General features: G+C 37.4%; 1 protein-coding gene across 6 annotated transcripts in view; it reads right to left on the bottom strand.

Moving 5' to 3' along the window:
• Positions 1 to 23183, bottom strand: part of DPF3 (double PHD fingers 3) — a 213600-nt gene that overhangs the window by 41353 nt on the left and 149064 nt on the right. For all 6 annotated transcript variants that reach the window (XR_015797012.1, XM_088145559.1, XM_088145557.1 and 3 more), the window contains exons 7-8: positions 17266 to 17403; positions 1767 to 1895 (exon numbers count right to left, since the gene is read on the bottom strand). Coding sequence is in view for 5 of the 6 variants with exons in the window: in XM_088145559.1 (XP_088001685.1) it covers positions 1767 to 1895; positions 17266 to 17403 (267 nt within the window). In the remaining variant the exon portion in view is untranslated. The remainder of the gene's footprint in view (positions 1 to 1766; positions 1896 to 17265; positions 17404 to 23183) is intronic.

The raw sequence follows: 23183 nt of genomic DNA, 5'->3' as shown, positions 1-23183 counted from the left end.
GCAACAGGATATAAATGCTGTTAAATAAGCAAATAAATAAATAATATGACAATCAAAATCCTAAAGTCAATGCAGTTAGAGATAATATATCATGTGTTTTATTCTGGTTGGGAACAAGAAGCATGAATATATAGGGTTAGGGTTAGGAAGATATTTTACACTGGATCAAATAATTGAGAAAGACCAGCTTTGTCTAACTAGTAATTATCTGTATCTATAAGTGGGAAATGTTTTTAGCCCTATTTGGAGATGCCAGGAATTTAATCTGAGCTCTTCTACGAAAAGTGTCTTTTCTCAATCAGTTATGCCACCTTCACCTATATATTAGAGTTCAGAGAGTTTGGGGCATAAGATGAAGTTTAAATGTTCAAATGAACACACTCCACTGTAATAATTCAGCAAAGGAAGCTAACCATAAGTTTTGAATAGGCAGTTGAGGCCACGTAACAAATAGAGTCCCTTTCTTGCATTTCGTGACTGCTGTTTTGAAAAATATGTTCTGTAGCTATGTTTTTATAGGTATAAGTCCAAGTATGGATGTGTAACACATACACACAGCTTTGCTTACCTAGGATAATTTTATTTATTTTTTATTTTATTAAATTTATTATGGTCGTCCACTCCAAAAGACTCTGCGACTAAGGCTGAATTAATTTGATGAAGCTGATTCTTTAAAGTGCTACACAATTCTTTGTTGTCCCCTTTAATAAGTATGAAGCTAACAGAAAATTACAAGATAGCATTCTGCTGCTGTCAGTCTGAAGCAAAGAAAATTACTGAAGGATTTCTGATAATTTTTCAAAGAAGCTTTGGCATTATTTTGACAATAGATGAAAGTCAACAATTTTCAGAAGCTGAAACAACAGACTTGATTTTATATTTCGAGGGTATTGTGTATATACAGTGTATACACTTGCAGTATTTTCCCCATCCATATGCATATTTAAGGCACAAAAATTTCTTGCCATAAATAACATCACTGGAAACTTTAAGGAATAAAAATCTCACAGAAGGGCTGCATGTATATATTTTAAAAATATGGGTAGAACCAGTGTTTTTAAGTTAAGCCTTAAAATACTTTAAAAAAGAAATAATTTTTAAAACATATAAATCATAGTCAATATTTTTACAAACTTCTGCTTCTTTCCTTGTTAAAAACAACCATTCAACTAGGATAAAAACATCCAAACACACCATCTAAGGAATAAAAAGTACTCATGATGGAGCAAGTATATAAGGATCACAATTTATATAAAGCACACGCTCATAAGCAAGTACACAAGCATATATATTAAATGGAGAAATCAAAAACTCCCTATAAGTTACATTCTAAGAAATAATGTTAGACAGTCATTTTCAACCTTACCCCATAATCTCAGGTGTGTTTGTGTGTGTGCATGTGCATGTCCATGCATGTATGAGAAAGAGAAAGAGAGAGACAGAGACAAAGAGACTGACCAACTGTAATGGTCATAATCTAGGCTGTAAAAAATTTGAGTGGCATGTTATTGAATAGCAAATATAATATGTGAAGAGAAAAACTCTCCTTAAATCTTGTCTTCATTTAAATGAGAAGAAATGTCTTTCTACAAGACTTTCCACTTTTGTATTTGCCCATTAGTTTTAAAATATGCATTCAATCTTATTTTGTAAAACATAAACCACTCAAAAAGCCCCCTCAATCTTATCTCCGTAAACATACAGGTATGAAAAGAGAGGAGTTGTTGCTTAATGCTCACAGATAGCTGCAATAAGATATCACCTACCAGAACGCCCACAGTCTGAACATGAGACAAGCTCCTCTGGTCGTCCACTTTTTTTATTCATATTAGATCCTCCAAGGCAGAAATCACAGTAGTTATTGGAAATGATGGCCCCATCTGGTCCTTTTTGGGCTGTAGATTAGAAATATAATTTTTTAAATTAACAGAAATACCATGTGTATCTTTTATTCTTTATAATTTAGCTGGATTTGGACACTGCATTTATCAATTGATAGTTTAAACTGGTCAATGCATCTAGGTGGCCTGTGATTCTCTGGCCCTCTGAAGGAAATTAAAGTAGTTGGATCCCAATTAAATTTAAAATTTAAATACTCATCAAAAGCAGTGATAAACATGAGAAAAACAATTGTTATACTATAGTGAGCCATAATGTGATTTATCTTTGGCTTAGTATGATCTATGAACTCATCTACTGTGGTTTGTGAACCATCATTTCTTTCTTGTGATGGGTTGTATATCCTATTAAGCCAGAAAAAAACAAATCACATTGTTTAGCATAAAAGTGCACAACACGTGAATTCAAAACCACCTCTTCCCCCCGAAAGCCTTGGGTACATCATGACTTTGAAAGATGTGAAGTTGTAATTTTTAATGTGACTGAAGAAGGAAATTATTAAATATCTATGGAATACATACAGATGGACTATCTAATATCACATTAACTTTATTTAATGAATATAATTACTATTTACATTAAATTAAACCAAATTTCATTTTTGTCCTGGACCAATTCACTTCTTTTTCCTGAGTCCATTCCATGGCCCTGAAAGATCAACATGGTTCTCAGCCTGCCAACAGTTGTAACTCTTAGTTTAGTACTTCTGTGTGAATGAAGTGTGACCTAAGTTCAACCAGCTTAGTAGGAATCCAATTCAATTTCTTTATGGTCAGAAGTCAGGAGTAATGAGCAGCCATCATTCCTTCCTGACTGCTATGGTACCTTTATCTTCATTGCAACATCTGGGAGGGAGATGGAAGCCATAGCAGTTCCATCCTCATCCTTTGCCACTATCATGAGCTTTCTGACACTCAGCTGGGCTGAATATAGCTGATATGGAGCCAAGGATTATTGGCTCTGGTAACCAGTATCACACTTTTGATGTATAGTATCCAAGATAAGGAACAAGCAGACCTATATTGCTCCTATGAATTGCTACTCAAAAGTCAATTGTGGTTGTTTGTTTTATTCTTTTGAGTTGAAAAGAAGCTCTGGACCACCATCCCCACTTTTTAAAATGAGGCCTTCTAGAAATATTCATGGGGAAAGGCAAGAGTTTCTCTTCTGGTTTGCCTTCTTCCTTCCCTTTCTGCTCCCATGCCAGACAATGTGCTAAACTGTCTCTGACCTGGCTAATTCTTGAAGATGTCCTCTACATTTAGCCAGGACTTTAAAATACATTTCCTTAAGGGTGAGTTTTGGGGTGGGGTGTGGTTAGAGAATACACACACACACACGTGTCCTCTAGAATTAAGCATCATAATACCCTTCTGAATTTAGTGCTGTGGGTAATATTTCACCAAAAAACCCAGAAAAACTGTGCCATCAGGGACCGGAAGAAACTGTACCCTACAACTTGCAAATAAAGATAGTGAAGCGTTTGACGTATTAAAGTGCTACTCAATACTATAATGGCATCAGCAGCATGAAATCTGTTATCTGCTTCTGGTGTGACTTGCCTACCTGCCAGCAGAGTCTTTTCTGTTGGCACGAAGGCCAAGCAGCATAGAGCACAATGGGTAATGGGGTTCGTGTGTTTTCTTTGCAAAAGAAAAACAAAAGGCTTTTGTTTGATGCCTAAGCCGCGCAGGAGCCCTCTTCTCAACAGTTCAAATCTGTGGGCAGGATTTGGCTTCCCCATTTTCATATCTTTCCAGGCTTCATCCCTCGGAGGGATGGCTGACATACAATCTGAACCTATAGGGTAAATGGCATTGAGTTTCCCCTCGTGCGCCTTTCCCCCCTACTGCTGACAGAGCTCATCTCTCTGCAGGCTGACATGTTTCCATGACAACCAAAATTCCAGGCTCTGGCTGCCTCTGATCTTGCCACCTGTTATTACTCCATTTCTCAAGTGTAAAGAACTGATTTGTGACCTTTCCCCCCCGTCCTCCTCCTCCTCCTCCCTTTCTCTCTCTTTCTCCCTCTGTTCAAAAGGAATAGATGGATTTGAGAAATTAAAACTACCACCACATCAAATCAACAGGAAGAGGAGAACAACACCGGCAGCTGAGGGCAGACATGTTCCTGGAAGCGCCATGTGCAAAGAGAAGAAGCGATTGAATCCCTGCTGGAGACGAGTCCACTTCCGGCTGGCTTCCTCCCAACATTTAATGAGAAATGAGGAAAGTCACTCGGGTGGGATTCAAAGGGAATGGCTCACTGCACAGACCGCACATTGTTTTGCACAGGACAGAGGTGTGGACTGAAGCAAGATACAGCAGGCAGCATAAATCTCCTGGAGTGCTGAAGGACAAGCCAGATGGAGCTCACATTAAAAAAAAAGTTCAGACGTTTCCTATTTATTCAGAAGGATTTTTTGTACTGTCCTGTGCTTCCAACGCTGCATTTCTTTACTCCTGTTTCTCAGTCTTTTTGATAGCCTGACTTTGTATGTGATAGGGAAATGCCAATAATATCACTACCACCTCAGCTAAGGTGCCTTATCTTTGCTCTAAAGCCAGGTGTCTGTCACTACAGAGGAAAGCCTTTCTCTGTCCCGCGAATGCAGAAAAAATACTCTCCATTTATGGAGCAAATTGGAAACTACACAGCTTGGGGGGTGGGGGGTGCACAATACACTGAATTGCAATTTAAGTTGCAGGGAGAAGACAGCACTTGCAATGTCCCTTTCTTTTAAAGAGAAAAAGAGAACTCCATGCAAGTAAAAACCTAGCGCATCAGGGGAAATATTCCAGATCAACTCCCCGTTTTGTTCAAAGGTTATTCAGTGCTTTGGATTTGTTTCTAAACAAGGGCTTTAGACTACAGGGAAATGCAAATGTAGCACCTGTCTGCAACTCTTTAAAGCAGTTGTGTCACCAATGTGCAACACTGGGAAAAGATGAAGCTGGTTAGACAGGTGCTAAGTTTTATTTATTTGTTTACTTACTCACTCCACTTATATACTGCCTAATTAACTACAGACTCATGGCGTTTTACAAGAACAATCAACAGTGGACAATTTAATTTGCAACCCCCTTGAGCATTCTCTGGAATGGAGTGTGAAGCATTATACAGCCCTAACCTGTTCTATTTGCAGTGAATTTTAATGCATGCCTCATCAGTACTGCCAATAGGTCAGCAGGGCACAACCCCAGTAAAAGCTTTGGGTGCAATCTTCAGAACCTGCCCTACAGCCAAACTGTAGGTTAAATGTGCCAGAAGAGGGAATTTACTAAGAATATGTAAACCGTATTTACTTAATTTATGTTAAGTAAATTAATTAAATTTAAATATAGTTTTTGTCCTGGCCCTGCCTTTCTTTGGAATCTTATTTAAAGGCAAGGGTGGCCATCAGCTCTATGCTAGGTATTTTTTTGAGAATAAGTACAATTTATAAAGATAATGTATATTTTAAAACAAAAATAATAAATATGCTGCTGCAATTAAATACATGTCTTGCCAGCCACCCATCCATATAATACTAAAGAAAGCAAAGAAGAAGGAAACAATGCAGGATGCTGTGGGGCACAACCTCAGCCTTATTAAGCCCTGACATCCCCATGCCAATGCAAGTATTGATCTTAGGCCTGTTTGCTACTACCCTGAGCACTTGCCACACTATAAGGCAATGGGTATACTAGCTGTGGATAACTGGAGTAGTAGTCTAACATGTTTGGAGAGCACCAACTTGGGAAACATTGCTGTTCATCCGATAATATTAAACTAAATAAATATAACAGGCTAAGCCAATCTAAACCTCAAAATTGTTCTATAGGCTCTATTACAAAATCTGATCATATTCTGATAAGAATATCAGTAGCATTTGGTAAGAAATATTAAAATGGTATGAGATGGTATTTTCATATGTCATTAAGAGACCTATTTAGTTTTTAGTTGATCAGTTTTCCTTTCTTTCTTTCTTTCTTTCTTTCTTTCTTTCTTTCTTTCTTTCTTTCTTTCTTTCTTTCCTTTCTTCTCCTTCCTTTCTTCTCCTTCCTTCCTTCCTTCCTTCCTTCCTTCCTTCCTTCCTTCCTTCCTTCCTTCCTTCCTTCTTCACTTCATTTTTGGCCTTTCATTCTTAAACAAAACACATACTGTGTCTATTTTCCAGGCAACTGCAGCTTTTCTTTCTCTTATTATTTCTTTGAATTTTCAAAAAAGAATGGATGCAACATCTTGATTTTTCAGAGAACCTCTGGACCTAGTGGAAACAACTAAAGACCCTCCAGACAAATGAAGATGCTGGGCACGACTGATTTCTTCATGAAAGAGGAGAAGGAGGAGGAGATGACCAGTAATTCCTGCCTGATAAGAAGAGAGGAATTTGTGGGAGAGAAGAGAAGAGAAGAGAAGAGAAGAGAAGAGAAGAGAAGAGAAGAGAAGAGAAGAGAAGAGAAGAGAAGAGCTGAAGTGGGTTCAAAAATCAGGCAGCTTTATATTTCCAGTGGCCTGAACTGAAAAAGATCATGTTCCACCTACAGACGAAATAATAGTATCTCTTCTACCATATCAAAACTCTGCTATCTCCCTCTTCTGCATATGCTTAAAATACTCTTTGATTTATTACAGGGAGGAGGCAGAAAATGTGTGAAAAGGAGAAGAAAAGATTTCAGAAGAGTGCATTCCCCTCTTATAATATGGTAAGGATTCTGATAGCTGAAAGTGCAAATGACTTGGAAACTCCAATAATGAAAGTCAAGGAGCATAGTGAATACTAAGAAGACCAAACTAATGATAACAGCCTAAGAATTAACAATGAAGTTATTGAAGTAATGGATAGCTTCTGCATTTAGAATTGACTATAAACAATAAAGGAACCACCAGTCAAGAAATATGCTGCAGACATATTGGCTATGCTTGGTAGAATAGCCATGAAGGCCTTGTGTAAAGGGCTGTGAGAATAACTGTGGGAGACAGGAGGAGGAACAGGAGGTGCAGCCTAGACAACAGCCAGACGAAAGATATCCCAGAAGGAATGGGGGCAGAGGAAGTGTCTCAGAAGGGACCCCGCCTCCCAGTTCTCTGGAAAGTAAAAGCAAGAGAGGGGAAAGATGCTTTCAGTCTTTCAAGACTGATGTCAGTCCTTTGAGGTAGTCCAGACAAGAAGCACCAACCATGAGTACTGTACTAACACTACCTTCATTGTAAGGTTACAGTAACAGAATCTTGCAAGTCCGAAAGCATTTCTCCCCTCCCTTGCCTTTCCTTTCCAGAGAACTAGGGAGGGTCCTCCTCCTCCTGTCTCCCAAGGTTATTCTCACAGCTCTTTACACCTTGGAAATGATATTCAGGTGCCCTGTCATGCCTATACCTACAAATATCAGAACTGTGCAGGCAATGGTTTTCCCTGTGACACTCTATGGAAGTAAAGCTTGTTCTTTGAAGAAGCAGGATAGAAAGAGTGTTGATCCTTTTGGTATTGGAGAAGACTCCTGAGAATACCATGGATAGCAAAACAAACAAACAAACGAACAAATGAATCATAGAATAAATCAATCCAGAGTTCTTACTCGAAGGCCAAATGACCAGGCACAAATTATCTTATTTTGGACACATTATATGAAGACCTAGCTCTCATGAGAAGTTCATAATGCTGGGAAAGGTAGAAAGAAAAAGAAGAGGATGACCAGCAAGGCAGCTGGACTCAATTATAGGACCTTTAAAAGGCCTGAAAGACCAAATGGGGAGAGATCCGCCTGGAGAAGTTCTAATGCATCAATGTAGGAAGAAATAGTAATAATGTTGAACTTCATATGTAGAACTTCATAGGTAACACAAAGCTATAAAGGCACTTTTATGGATAGATGTTTTGAACAATTGGGGTTTTTTTTTCATAACTCATTATCAAAGACATTAATGCCAGTATGATCTGGACTATCTATGTGACTAACATATGCGTTTGGTCTGTAATTTTGCAACTATCCTGCAAGAAACAGTTTTAATAAATGATGTGGGCAACAGGAATCAGACATTAAAACATCTAATCTCTGATATAGTCATAAATCAATATTTATATTAAACTTTAGAAGGGCAGGTCTTTGCAGATGAAGTATCAATATTTGTAGGTGGAAACTGAGATTAGAGCAAGGCTGTACCATGCAACTAAGTACTTTCATTAAAACCTGAAGAGAGTTCTATGCGTGTATAGTTGTTTGGAATTTCAATGAATGTGCATAAGTAATGGTTGGAGCCTACAATAGCTAGCCTCCTACCTTACCTCGTTCATGGGCAAGAGGATTGCATTACGTCTCTTCACAAACATGCACCAATAGAGAGGCTATTGCATTAATGATGGTTGTGATTATTAGGAAACACCATGCATCAGAATGTCTAGCAAGTGTGATATTCACTCCAAAAGCCATCTCCCAGGTTCACAGATCTTCTAGTTCTATACAGAAATGCATAAAGATACACATTTAGTTCATGCAATTTCTGCAAGTACATTGCTGGTCTGCACATTCTCTCAGATGTGTGTATGTATGTTTGTGTGTGAGATACACACACACACACACACACACATTGTATGTGTATATATATAAAATATCATATACTCACTCCCCCATATTTGTCATATATACTGCTGAGAATCTCCTTTAAAAAGGCCAAAAAAAAAAAAGTACTTTACATTCAAATATACTTCATACCACTGACCAAGGAAAAAATACCACTGAGAGAGGAAAAAAAAGGGAAGTCCCCAATGTAACATTCAAAAAGCTGCTGCTCAGTGTGAGGAACAAACAGTTTCTTTCCAACAGAGAAGTTGCCTTTATTTATTTCTTCATTCACAGCCTTCTGCTTAGATGTAAAATTTTAAAAAGTGTTCCAAAGAAGGCTTTGTTTGAGAAATAGGGGATAGCTTGGAACCCACTAGGATAAGTGTATCATTTTTTCTTAACCTCTGGAGACTATAGATCAAATTAAGTTTCAGCTGCAAAGCTTGCCTCAGATGATTTCTCCAGCAGAGCGGCTGTAAACCATAACATTTGCCCAAGCTTGAATAAACCCCACAATGTTATGTCATCTAAAATACAGTTTCTGGTAGGATTTCCACCTCCAGTGTATTGGAGTTGGACCTCTTCATTTCCTGATTCAAAAGCAGATGGAACGCAATGGCTGACCCCACCTATCATTCCCTAATTGTGTTATCTGCATTCTGCATGATGGATCTAAAGATCTGCTTGCCAGGCCAGATAACAGAGAACAAATGACAAGACCAAGAAAGAAACAAGGAAGAAAAACCATAAGTGTCTTGGATTTCAGGTCCAATGACTGAGGAAAAATTAATCAAGCCTGGCCTTCAGGGTTAGTGAAACCTTTATTTTGATCTTATCATCTGGCGTTATTTTAGGTAGAATGAGTTTACCTTGCTTCATAACTAAGTTTCCATATACAAGTCTTCAATCTGTCAAATTTGCAGATTCAACTTCTGTACCTAATAAAGTATAGATGAATATTTGGTGTTTCAGAAATATTAACCTAGTACTACCAGTATGTAAAAGGGTAGATCTCCAAGCACAAAAGCAGAAAGTAGCACTGTTAAAGTACCTTTCTATGACTATGCAACTGAAATATCCATTATTATTTCATATACTTTGCATAAAACAATTATTAAAAATTGTGCAAAAAAAAGTGTGATTTTCATTTTTCAAAATATGGAGGTTTTAATGAAACAGTGTATTATATTTGTTTATAGATTGTCCTGTTTATGATTTGTGAGTAAATTTAATAGTCCAGAGCCCTAGTTTTACTATTCTGTACTAGCCAGAAATGGAATGGCTGCCTTGGTTATACAGGTAGTCCCTGTTTAGCGACTGCCTCATACAGCAACTGTTGCAGTTATGACAGTGATGAAAAAGTAATTTTGCGACCAATCCTTGTATTTACAACCTTCACAGGTATGTAAAGCAAAGGAAAGCTGAAGTAAGATCATAAGCCCAGTCAAAGTTTCACTTAGCAATTGTTTTGCTTAATGACTGAGCTGGCGGTCCTAATTGTGGTTGCTAAACCAAGACTACCTTGCTATGAAAAGACTTCAAGAGCAATCGCTTTCAAAAATATTTAAGAGACAGTAAAAAATACAAGAAGAGATAATGCAATTTACACTGGCCAATACATAGAGAAATTTATACTGGTAGGCAAAAATATGTAATAACACAAGTGGTCAAAAGATCTGGCTAGTATTTTAAAATAAGAAAAGCTTAGCTAGGAACACAGTTTTCTATAACTAGAGTTTACCTCTTGGTCAGGGATTTTGGATTTTTTTTTTTAATTAACAGGTTTCACAGCTTGAAAAAGTTTGAAACCCCCTGAAATAGGCTATAAGAAGAAGCAGTAGCCTAGGTAAGGAGAAAAGGAAATAAACAATGCTCATCTAGGAAAGCAAACCTCAGCTTCAACCAGATGGACACTTTTTCTCTTTTTAAAGTAAATTCTCCCAAGCAGAAAGCAGAAAGACAACAAAGATTGGAAAACAATAAATATCCTCATGGATCCTCTGTTGCTGTATCATACTGACTCACTGGAGATCAGATTCAGCTTCAATAATTTTCTGGGTAATATACTTGTGATTCATTCCAAATAGTTTAAAAGATGCTAGAAAAAGGAACAGGGCTGGAGACAAGAGGAACAAATACTATTAGCTGTTTAGCTGGCATCAGGCAGCAAATCAATATCTGTTTTTGACAGATTCAGCATCAGCAGGCCTGTTACTACAACAGATATTGCCATGAGGTGATGCTTGATTAGAAGAAATGGAAGAACTAGGGGGGAAAGAAACATGTAAGAAAGCCACTGCAGAAATAAGACGTCTGTTGCCTCTTCACCCCCATCATACTGCAGTTTGGATTTGTTTGCCTTCATTTAATTGGTTTGCTTTATTTGCCTTCCATGCAGCTAGGGGAATAAACAGTGGATTGCTATTTACTGTATTTCTGCCCTTTCTATCCATCTCAGAAAGCTGAAGATTAGCATATGAATTAACACTCTCCCCAAAAGCTAGGCAGAGAGATTTCATGAAACCTAGACCTTATGACATTGTGGGCCTGATTCACAATGTGATTCACAAATGCTCCCAGAATGAAATGAATGAAATGCTCCCAGAATGAAATCTGATTCACAAATGCTCCCAGAAGTAGATGGATCTGGCATTCTGCTGCCTCATCCCTGGGCAGAAAAGAACCAGTTAACAACTGCATATTAGGAATATGAACAGCACATTCACATGGAAGATAGATGACAGCATAAATCAAATCTTGCCATGTGAAAGAAGGGAGAGAGTGAATTGAGCTCCAAGCTGTAAACAAATATCCAAAGAGAAGCAGAATTAAGTGTGTGTGTGTGTGTGTGTGTGCATGCGCGTGTGTAAAGGCAGGGTCAGATGAGTGCATTTGTCAGTTCTAATCAATTATATGCAGCATAAAATGGAGATGCTGATTGTAGAGGCCAGCCCAGCCCAACCCAATCCACCATAATCATATTTAGGCTTGTTAGACTTGCACACGTGGATGTCCCATCAATATAGAACCTACATATACAAATTCAAACTTAATTTGCTCTGCTCTAAGAATTAAATAGCACAGCTTCAGTCTCTGCCATGGATTTTTAATTATTTTAAAAGTACTTTTACACATAAATTCTTTGCTAGTAAGTTGGCCATGCAAAGATATCTGAGGAGACCAGCTGATGTGATAGGCACCATCTTTCTCTCTCACTGTACATGGAAAATAGAACAAATTTTTAAAGCAGGTGGTGACAGAAATTACCTAAATATGTGGCTCTCCAAGGCTAGTCCTACCATTACACATAGCTGTAGCCCATCTGGAGTACTAGATTTGGGTTATTTTTTAAAAGACAGTGAATGATTGCTTTTATCACACTCGTACCAAGAGAATTTAGCTATTTCAGAAGGTACAAAACCTAGCTGCAGAAATGTTGGTGAGAGCTTGTTCTGTGTGGACAGGAGCTGGTTCTTGGGGACATGTTACTCAGACTTTATACCAACTTCACTGGCAGCCAGTCCATTCCTTGGTGCAATTCAAGGTATTCCCTGTTACCACAAAACCTCTATCTGAGAAAACTGCCTTTAAGGGACATCTCCATTAAATCAGCAGGAGATGTTCTGTTGTGTCTCCCATCAGTTCACCCTGTCCCCACCCTGTGCAATGATAAGAGTCCAGTCTTTAGCGATTTCCTCCCTAATGATTTATAGCATCTTACAGCGTCATCCAGCCATCATTGGGCCAAGATAATAGTAATGAGGACAGGTTCTATATTGCCTCAACAATGGCTGGGTGATACTAGACGATGCTATAAATCACTAGTGAGGAAATGGTCTGTGTAACATTGCAGATCTGTCAAATCTAAATTACAACAGCCACACACCCTAGCAAGACTTAAGGAACTGGCACTCTTTCCTTGCCTTATTCCTGTGTACAAAGGAATCAACTAACAACTATGGAGCAACAATATCAATAATTATTATTAAACGTCTGACAGCGTACATTAAATATGAAATTAGATTAGCTGTGCTTGAAATCTTCTTTCCCCCTGGGAACGTCAATATAGGCTCAAAACGGATAAAGATACCTTTCACATTTATGAGAATAGAGCATTTCTTGTTGCAGTTGCCAATAGAAAGGATACTTACATTTAGGACCTCTTTATTTATCTTTCACCATTGCTTGAAGGCCACTGTGTTTTAGGAAGTTCTTGGTCTATATTTTATTAGAATTTTTTTGTTCCCTTTGGAAAGGTGTTTACCTTTGAGGATAGGTGTTTGTGTCTATGCTTTTGCAACTCCCTTTCTACTCCATTGAGTTAAACTAGTTTTATTGTAAAAAGCTTTACATTTATGTAAACCTCTTTGAGTACTCTGTTCAGAAGAAATTTTAAAACGTCTAAAATAAAATATACAACATTATGCAGAAATCATTTGAATTTTCTAGTTTAGGTACCAAATGCTCTAGGCAGCCTTATCATAGAGTAACAGGTGACCTCGTCCAATGTTTCTACTTTCAGCCTTCTTGTATATGACACTTTAATAAAGCGAGCAGAGAAGGGCTGTTAGTTTAGCCATTCCATTAGACTGAAAATTATCTAAGGCCAGCAATGAGGAGCACCAAGCTCCTTTTAAAAGCTTATTTCTAAATACTCAGTCCCTATGACTGTTTAAGGAACACAACTGAGAAGGCATACCATCTCCACAAATTTCTTAATACCCAAAGTCAGATACACGATCCAAGTTCCATGGAATCACAGACAAGGAGCAGGGATGTGGGAGTGGGTACACCATTTCATTATTTAAGCAAGTTCATTTAAAAAGCAATTTCTGACTCTTGAGATGGCAAAGACATGCCTGAAAAATGTATGGGGAATGGCTACTGAAATCTCAGAATTCAAAGAAGTAGCCAAATATTATTTCCAGTGCTTAGAATAAAGTTAAGATGCCCCAAAAGGTGCCCATCAGAATAAAAGTGCCTGCAATATTTATTTATTTCTGTTCAGATTTTAAAAATTGTGTGGGTGGATGGATGGAGATAACTGTACTGTACTTTGTGTATCTACAGTACTGTAAATACACAAAGAAGAGAAAAGATAGATTTTCAAAGCGGGCATCTTGTCCGAACCAGGTCAGCCAATTCTACCAATTCTCTTCTACCCTTAATAGCAGTTTGATGACTATTTGAATAGAGGAAAAAAACACTTTCCCCTCAACTATTTAATTTTTCAAGCAATTAAATAATTCTATAAGAATTCAAATGCCTTTAAGCCATGGCCTGGTCTAAGGGAGAGGGAGGGTAAAAGACAAGCAGTGTTCCTCAATACCTTATGTGCTGTGCCACATGGAAATATGCTGAAGTATTATCCTGCTACTGTACGTGCTTTTTAAAAATTCAGTGTAGGGCTTCTTTTTCTTCTTCTATAGTTTACAGTATGATGCAGACTGTAAGTCTCAATAAACTATTTTTGGTGAGCCTGATTCAGTTTTTGATGCTCAGACATGCCCGTCCCCTGAGGATGCGTAAGTCATGGTTGAGAAACATCCTTGCAACACTGAAGCTACTCACACACGTGCACACAGGCACAAACACACAAGCACAAGAGTTTTCAATGCATTAGAGAGAGCTCTAGAAAACAACAATCCTGAAAACTGTCAATATCAGTACCATACTTCACAACAACAATTTTGGAAATCCTTGCTAACAGATATATAAGAAAATAAACATACATCAGATAAATGCTTGTTATCTAAACCAGCTGGTAGTTATGATTATTTTTTAAAAAAAGTTCTACTGTATTAAATTGAATTGGAACAACAATAAAGTAGACAATATTTTGAGATATAAATGAGAGAAGGCAAGGATTTCTCTCTTATTAGTTTAACGAATAATTACTTCAAAATATTTGCCTGGTGATCTATGATACTTTAGCTATTCCAGAAAATGCATTGTAGAGTCTTCTACATTTTTTGGCTTTGTGGACTAAGGCAGACAGAATGTCTCTGTATATCATGGGATTACATTAACATACACACTTATTAGAATAAAGCCTTGTACTGAATAGGCAAGCAAACTCCCACCCCATATTTACTGACAGTAGTAGCATTCACAGGAGAGTCAAAAAAGTCAAGATGGCTGTCATGCCAGCAGAACTGAAGTCCAACCCCTTTGTACTTGCATGCAACACTGACACATGTACAAAAGGGAAGGCTTTGATTACATTGTCACAGCTAGACCTTTTGACTCACCCCATGGATGCTGCTGGCTGACAGCATTCTGGGAGAAGAAGTCTGAGGAAACTCAGCCCAGCTGTAGTGATAATAATTGTTGCAGAATTGTAATCCCTCAGAACAAAAAGGATTTCAAGGGCTAGTTCTGTTGGAAGGGATTCTATTGATTTAGGAAGGGAGAATCAATTTAGAAGTTAACAGATAAGATGATACGGTACTAAAATGTATGTTTTTTGGCTATCTCATCTGTTTACTCGATTCATTGCATATACTCTTTAGGAGACTTTATGTCAGGTTATCCATTTAAATGTTTTTTTAACTATTTCTCCAGGACTGAAAAAAATCTGATTTCCATATGCTTTCCATACTCCACATCCCCTGCCATAAAACAGAGCTGGGTAAAGGGGATAGACAGACAGATAGACAGACAGATATAAAGATTTTTTTGTATCCCACCTTTATTATTTTTATAAATAACTCAAGGCAGTGAACATACCTAATACTCCTTCTTCCTCCTATTTTCCCCACAACAACAACCCTGTGAGGTGGGCTGGGCTGAGAGAGAGTGACTGGTCCAAAGTCACCCAGCCGGCTTTCATGCCTAAGGTGGGACTAGAACTCACAGTCCCCTGGTTTCTAGCCTGGTGCCTTAACCACAGTGTTGTCCAAACTTGGCCACTTCAAGATGAGTGGACTTCAACTCCCAGAATTCCCCAGCCAGCTGGCTAGGGAATTCTGGGAGTTGAAGTCCACTCATCTTAAAGTGGCCAAGTTTGGACAACACTGCTTAACCACTTCACCAAACTGGCTCTATCCTACCAATGGCATCACATTTGCCAGAAACTTGAAAGTGGATTAAATTATGATTTTTTTTGTGTGTGTGTGCTCAGTTATGGTTGGTAAACAGCTGAAGATTGATTAATTGACTTAAGATAATTGTTGACTTTTATAACAGCCTGCTTAATCTGACTCCTGGAAATTTACATAAAATATAAAACAATATAGATAAACACAATGAATGCTGATGGCCGCCCACTATTTCTTTTATTTGTTGTTACTGATAATCTTGCTTGTTGGTAGTAAAGTTCTGAAAATATATAAAATTATATTCTGGTTTTTTAAAAAAAATAAAGACAAATGGACAATATGCTTTATAAAATATATTAAAAATTCATAAGATGATTGAAACAGACTCATTGATATTAATAAATTAGCTAATTGATTCACTGAATTATGCAGGGTTTTTTTCCTTGTATATATTTGCAGGTCTATTGTTTAAATAACTAGATACATAAGCTATTCTTTTTTAAAAAAATAGTACATACAGTAAGCTCCAGACTATCAACACCTTTATTAATTCAACCTTGAGATTTAACATTTTTAGATATTTACATTCTATCTCAGTCACATGGGAGTTGACTTCTGGGCAAAGAAAATGGACTTACAATCAAAAGATTTATGTTCAGCATTGGAAAGACAAATATGTGGCTCTAACTATTCAGTGGGTTTGCAGAATTGATTAATATAGATAAACCATAGATGACTGTAATGAATCACGGCTTCCATTTATTGATATATGTACCTCTATAAAAAAATTTTTAGCTTTCCCCCTCCTTTTAAAATTTTGTGTGTTTTTCTTTTTCTTTTTTGTATTAATAAAAACATAAAAAATAAAAGAAATACTTTTGCTATATTATACCATCAAATGTAACAAAACACTAATTTGTACTAATTTAGAACTACATTTCTAAAAAGAGACTAAAAGCCAGCAGTACATGAACACCAACACTTTCACCTATTAAGAAGCCATTATTATTTATGCTGCTTTGACTGGAATGCAACTTGTATTTCCACATTTATTCCTAACAATAAAGAGTTATATCCTAGCACAGATTTTATTTTACTTCCAGTACCACATTCATGTTATAAAATAAATTCTAGGGAAGTAACGTGTTCTTACAGCCATTTCCCCTATAAGAAATGTGCAATGGTTTATAAAAATTTATAAAGGGTTCACTTTTCAATCCATGTAATACCCAATCTTCTGTCATAAAAAAATGAGGCAGATAGAGCCTCATTACATTTTGATAATGTCCAAAAGTTTTCTGGAGCAGAAAATACTATTAGACCTACACGCAAGGGTAAATCTTTTTCTTTATTCAAGACCTTTGTCTCTTAGTTGCTCCCTTGATGGGGAGATTTACAAAGAGGTTGGGAACATTCAGTGAATTTTGTCCAGTAACAAGAAAAAAAGTGCAGAAGCAAAAGGGGAAAGTATATGTTGTTCTCAAAATGAACCACTACGAAACTGCTTGACTTGTCTTCACACGTTCATCCCAGAGGAGCAGTGATGGAAAGTGACCTGCTACTGAGCTAATGGGAGGTCTGAGGTGAATTTTGGACTAGCTGAGCTCAGCATCTGGAAAAGCTGCAGCTGATTAACTCCATTAAAAGCCTGGTCCCAACAATTCACAGAGGAGCAAAGTAATTGTAGCCACTGCTGTAATGCAAGGATGGATCTAGCAGTGGGAGGGTAAAATGGAGACTGGAGCATTACATTATAAAATGTAGGGGGCACACATTCTACTCACGTTTATGGTTTTCATTTCTGTGGACAGGTGGAGAACGTGTCTCCTGTTCCCGAGCATCATCCCCCTCCTCGCTAGCAAGGTGAGTATGGGCATAGTGGTAGCTCAGTCCTGGTCGATTCTTATAGCGCTTGCCACAGACTATGAACACAGAAGATGCAAAGAACAATAAACAGTAAATGAGACATCAGAAAGCATCTTACATAGGTCTGCCTATGGCAGTCAACTAGAGTTTTATTTCTATTTCTTAACATAAAGTGCTGCATCCCAAAGAAATGTCATACGCCCAGAAGCTGGGCGTGCTTCAAGAATGATGCAGAAGAATTGCTTTGAACCGCATACAGGTGTGAGCACAGAATATCTGTGATATTCTTAAAGCCACCTGATGTTTCTCAGGCTTTTGCACAGCTCTGAAATAAAAGTACTGCTGCTTTAAGGGTTCCACTCATTAAAAGTAATGTGATTGTTAAAGTAGAGCCCTAATAGATATCTATACAGTATATGAAAGACCAACACTGCACATCAGACAAAAAGAAATAAAAGACTGACATTGTCTTCAGGGGTGATTGAAGGTTATATCAAAAATCAGGTTGGCAGCCCCAGCATGCAGTTGAAGCCCCACCCCTTTTGTACCCATGTGACGTGTAAAAAAAGGCTGGGGCTTCAATTGTGCATGTGTGGCTGCCTGATTCCTCCCCCATCCACTCTGACACTTCTGATTGTCATCTAACATGTTTAGAAATTACCACCAGCTGGAGAGAATTGGGCCCTGAATCTGAAGCACATGCTAAATTTTATCCATGCAACATTCAAATATGTGTTTTCTAATTTTAAAAAATCTATTCCATACCTGAATATAAAATACAGAGCAAGACTTGCTCTAAATTAGTTCAGCTGAAACCACCTGCTGAGCCCTAATGGTCAAAGCTGAACTTACTGCTATGCTAGTTAACCAAATATCTCACGTTAATTAAAAAAAAAAATCTGTCCTCTCACAGCTGATAGCCTTTACTCAAAAGGTTGTTTGGTTTGAATCTATCTAGCAAGTTACAATAAAAATGCATTATTCAAGCACATACACAGGTTAAATGTTTGGTCCCTGATGACAATATGATTTGCATTTGCATCAGGTATTTGTGAATTTGTTTGGTCTTTAGTGTGTGCTTCTGGATAAGTTTTTCTCACAGGCAAACACATACTATAGATACCCCCAATGAAATTAGCTTGATGAGTGTTAGGTCCCTAGAAGAAGACCATTCTATTCCTAGTAATCATTTTTTTATCCACTGATAGGAACTACTAATTCTAGTAGATGTTGCCTTGCTGCATACTGGTCCATAAAGTTCTTTTTTAAATTGTTGCTACTGCAAAATGATCACATTTCAGTGGTGCAGATTGGACTAATTTGTAGGATTTTAAAGGTGGAAATTGGAATGCTTCACTTCCCAAAGGCCTCCTGCTTCCATTCGCACCCTTACTTTGGAAAAGAAAAAAGAAAACTCAAGCAACTGAAAACCAGCCATTTTGCTGCCAAACTTCAGTGGCATGATTTCAGAGAGCTGGAAGGCCACAAATCCAATGCTTTGGAGTCACAGTTGCAATGCTTGGGATAATGAACAAATATTAATTGCTTATCAAAACATGAACATAATTATGATGTGATATAAACGCATTCTGCACTGACAGGTGTGGAATGAATAACTAATATTTAGACTGAACATATTTTGGGCATCCCATCTATTTGTAAGACAGGGACCAAGCTAGTGTGCAAAATTCAGAACACTACTTCCATTTTTTTTAGGAGTTATAGCTATCACATTCAAACTGAAATGAGTTCATGGAAGAAAAATACCTAAAGGAAACCAAGCTAAACGGTACAGGGCAACTGCCTTGAAAGATGGGAAGAAAAAACCCACACTAATTTGTATTAGTCATCAGGAACAGAACAACAAAGTATGCGTTTCTTATGCAACACAGACGTTTTAACACTATTATTAACCAAGAACATTAATTAGAATGCAAAAGGCAAGAATGACACAGCCATTGCTGGAAAGACCTAGGATTATAGTAAATGCCTTTTCATCTAAAAAAATAGTAAGAAAAATAGAGTCCATAACTAAAAAGAAATTATGCTATCTCTTTTCATGAAACACCTGTCAAGTCAATACATATGTGGTACCTTGCATTCTACATTTAGCTTGGCAGAAAATGGTTCAGCTTGATGGAACAGATGTCTCTAAAGTGAGTCATCAGGGAGAAAGCACCCAAAATTGAAAGGAATATTGGAGGTTCTAAACTGATTAGTTTGGACAAATGTGATGCAACAATCAGTACATGTTCCTGGACTGAATTTTCTACAAACAAAAATATTCTCCACACATATGACAGAGACAAAAGATAGTTAGACCAAACAAATTCCACACTGCATTATTAAAAATATTTACACAGCCTAGGGGTCAAGCACTTGTTGATACGTAGATGATGAATGCTTAACTTGTATTCTGTAATCATGGAGAAAAACCCATCAATATAGTGATTGATTGACTGGTTGATTATGTGCCATCAAGTCGGTGTCAATTCTTAGCAACCATATACAGTAAATAGATTTCAATATTGGACACCAATATGATAGAGCAATAAAAAGCCAATAAGCAGAATTTTCCCAGAAAAAAACTTAATGGAATCCTTATAAAGAGCAAGCTTATTTAGAGTATCTTGTTTCCATTACATTCTGTAGTTCATCAATCATAAAACAGATCCAAAGTGAACAGAAATTATTCAACTGAGGTCACAGATATTGCCTGGATAGAACATAGCGTATTTTCAGAAATGGAGGCAAAACAAAATAATACAAACATGCCTGGGAGAATAAGGAGTTGTTTTCCCAGAATCAAAATGATCATAACAATTCTAAGGAGAAAAAAGGGAAGGCAGCAGAAGTCAACATGCTTACAAAAAATAGTGATTGAGCCGAGATTGGCAAAGGATGTCAAAAACAACAACAACAAAAGGATGCTAAAAACAACAGAAAGGCCTTCCTTCGGTATGTTAAGAAGACAAGAATCAATATACTAACTGCTTGATGAAAAACGCAAAATATTAATGGGTAACAAAGAATGGATGGAAGATAACCAGGAAATACCAGGCTATAGGCCATAACAGAAAGTCAAAAAATATCTCCGAAGAAGGCAATGACAAACCACATCTATGTTGTTACCAGAAAACTATACGGATATGTCCATGAGATCACTAGGGGTTGAGTTCAACTCAAAAGAAACTTTACTTTTAGTTTAACAAAGAAAAGTCCAAGCTATTCATCTTCTATTTTATCTCAAGTCTTCTCCAGCAAGAGAACCTGCATTCCACCAGGCAGATTGAAGTGGCTGATAGGAACATGGTCAACCAACAACTATTTACTTGGAATGAGTTTAAATCTTTATGGCTGAATTAACTGCATCCCCAAAAGCAGATGGCTTGGCAGGACCTTTATTCAACTGTTATTAACTCTGAAAAATCCTGGAGAAAAGATGAACTACCAGATGGCTGGTAGAGGGCAATGACCATATCTTCACAAGAGGAAAAAAAAAAAATCTTGAGGGAACTACAGTATACTCAGCCTAATATCAAAACCTGAGGAAATTCTAGAATTTGATTTGTAAACACCTGGAAAATAATGTGGTGATTGGCAGAAAATTAACATGGAATTGTCAAGCACAAGTATAGCCAGACTAAATTTATTTCATTTTTTTGATAGGGAACTTCCTTAGTTGATTGTGAGAATGCTGTAAAAGTAAATGCTTTGATTTCAGCAAAGCATTTGACAAAGTACGCCATCACATTCTGATTAGCAAACTAGTGTCATGCCAAATGGCATGGCAATTAAATGGATGCATAGCTGGCTTGAAAGTTATACTCAAAAAGTGCTCATCAAGGGTTTCTAATCAAGTAGGAGTGAGGTCCTGAGGGGGAATGACAATGTTTTGTCCTGGACCTTGTGTTTGTAAACATTTTTTTATTAATGACATAGATGAGGAAGTGGAGGGAATATTAATGAAATCTACAGATGACACAATGTTGAGTGGGTTAGTTAATACTCCAAAAGACAGAAATAAAATTCAAAACAATCTTGATAGGCTAGATAAATGATCTGAAAATCACAGAATGAAATTTAACAGAAAAAAAATCAGTAAGTAAATGCATAGATACAGGATGGGAGATATCTGGTTTTGTAATGGTACTTGTAAAAAAAATCATTGGAATAGAACACAAGCTGAACATGAAGCAAATGCAAATTTGGCTTGCATCAACCAGAGTATAGTTTCTAAATCATAGGAAGTAAAAGGAATGAGATCCCACCTCAAGTACTATGCAGTTCTAGGTATCACACTGGAGGTATCGAACTGGAGCAAGCTCAGATAATTAGTATAATCATTGAAAAAGCTGGATATGTTTAGCCTTGGGAAGAGACTATGGAGGATGAATATGATAGCACTCTTAAAATATCTGAAAGGATATTTTAAAGGAGAGCAACAAAGATGATATAGGATCTTGAGTACATGCCTTCTGAGGATAAGCTGAAGGGACTTGGAATGTTCAGTCTGGAGAAAAGAAGACTGAAAGAAGACAAGATAAACATGTTCAGGTATATATTGGGAAACTACAGTGAAGATGATCAAGAACTATTGTCCATGGCCACAGAAACTAGATTGCACCTATTTACATTTAGTTGCACCTATTTACATTTACAAAATGGGGTTGGCTGGCCCCTTAGCAGCCTGGTGTGGCCTCTATCAGCCTCTTGGATTTTTTAGCCTTTTTATCTTTCTCTTTGTAACATTGGTTTTATAATCTTTTAATTATGTATTGCCGATTTTAGTTTGTTGTAAGCCGCCCAGAGTCCCCCGTTGTGGGGAGATAGGCGGGGACAAGTCAAAATCATCATCATCATCATCATCATCATCATCATCATCATCATCATCATCATCATCTAGATTTTGTTTAAATATAAGGAAAATGTCCTTAGGATAAGCTCCGTATAACTCTGGTACGACTCTCATGGACACTTCAATTGGTCTGCTTACACTTTTCAGAGGATTGTATTAGGTGATCTTTGTGGTCCCCAATTCTCCAATTCTATGATTATACTGTATATCATACAGTAGAAGGTCTCCATTGTTCCAGAATGCAGAATATGAAATAATAGATTTAAACTACAGCAGTGCAGATCCTGACGGACTGTTAGCATAAAACGTCTTAGCATTAAGAACCATCTGAGGGTGAAATCTGTTAGACAGAGAGATGGTGAGTTCCTCTTCATTGAATGGGTTCAAAAGCGGTCCTAGATAGCTATGTGTCAGGGGTGCTTTAATCTGGATTCCTGCACTGAACAGGTGGTTGGACTCAGTGGCCTTTTCAGCTCTATGATCGCAATAAGCCTCTCTAGGGCAGGCAGTCCACAGATGGATGCGGCACCTAGAGATGCTTTTTCTCTTCTATACCTGCACCTCAAAGTATGGAGGAAGGCTTGCAGGTATGAGTGCAGCCAAGTTGGTTTTGCCTTTAAAAGCTGGATTTGCACTTTGAGCCATGAGACAGATTACAGCCAATCTGAAGGCATAATCTGTTCTGACATAACATGATCATAGTGGCCAGTCCCAGGGTAACTGCCCTGTTTTGCTGTAAGTGAAGTTTCCAGAAAGCCCCATATATAACACATTATAATAAATCAAATGGAAAGGTTATTTATAACAGAGCATGAATAACAGTCCCAAGGCTATTCCTATCAGGCTAGAATGTTAATTAGTATATCAGCCTGAGCAGAGAACAGACCTCTAATGATAGAAGCAACCCCAGATGCTGATCCTGATCTTTAAAGCATGAATCTTTTGCCTCATGAGATAAAAGGAAATAATTTTTAAATG

The sequence above is a fragment of the Python bivittatus genome, unplaced genomic scaffold (genome assembly GCF_059951505.1).
Source record: "Python bivittatus isolate LINGU-HERP-01145 unplaced genomic scaffold, Pbiv_v1 ctg000480_np1212, whole genome shotgun sequence".
Classification (NCBI taxonomy): Eukaryota; Metazoa; Chordata; class Lepidosauria; order Squamata; family Pythonidae; genus Python; species Python bivittatus.
Note: the sequence above shows the minus strand (reverse complement) of the source record. Positions and strands in the feature narration are given on the sequence as shown.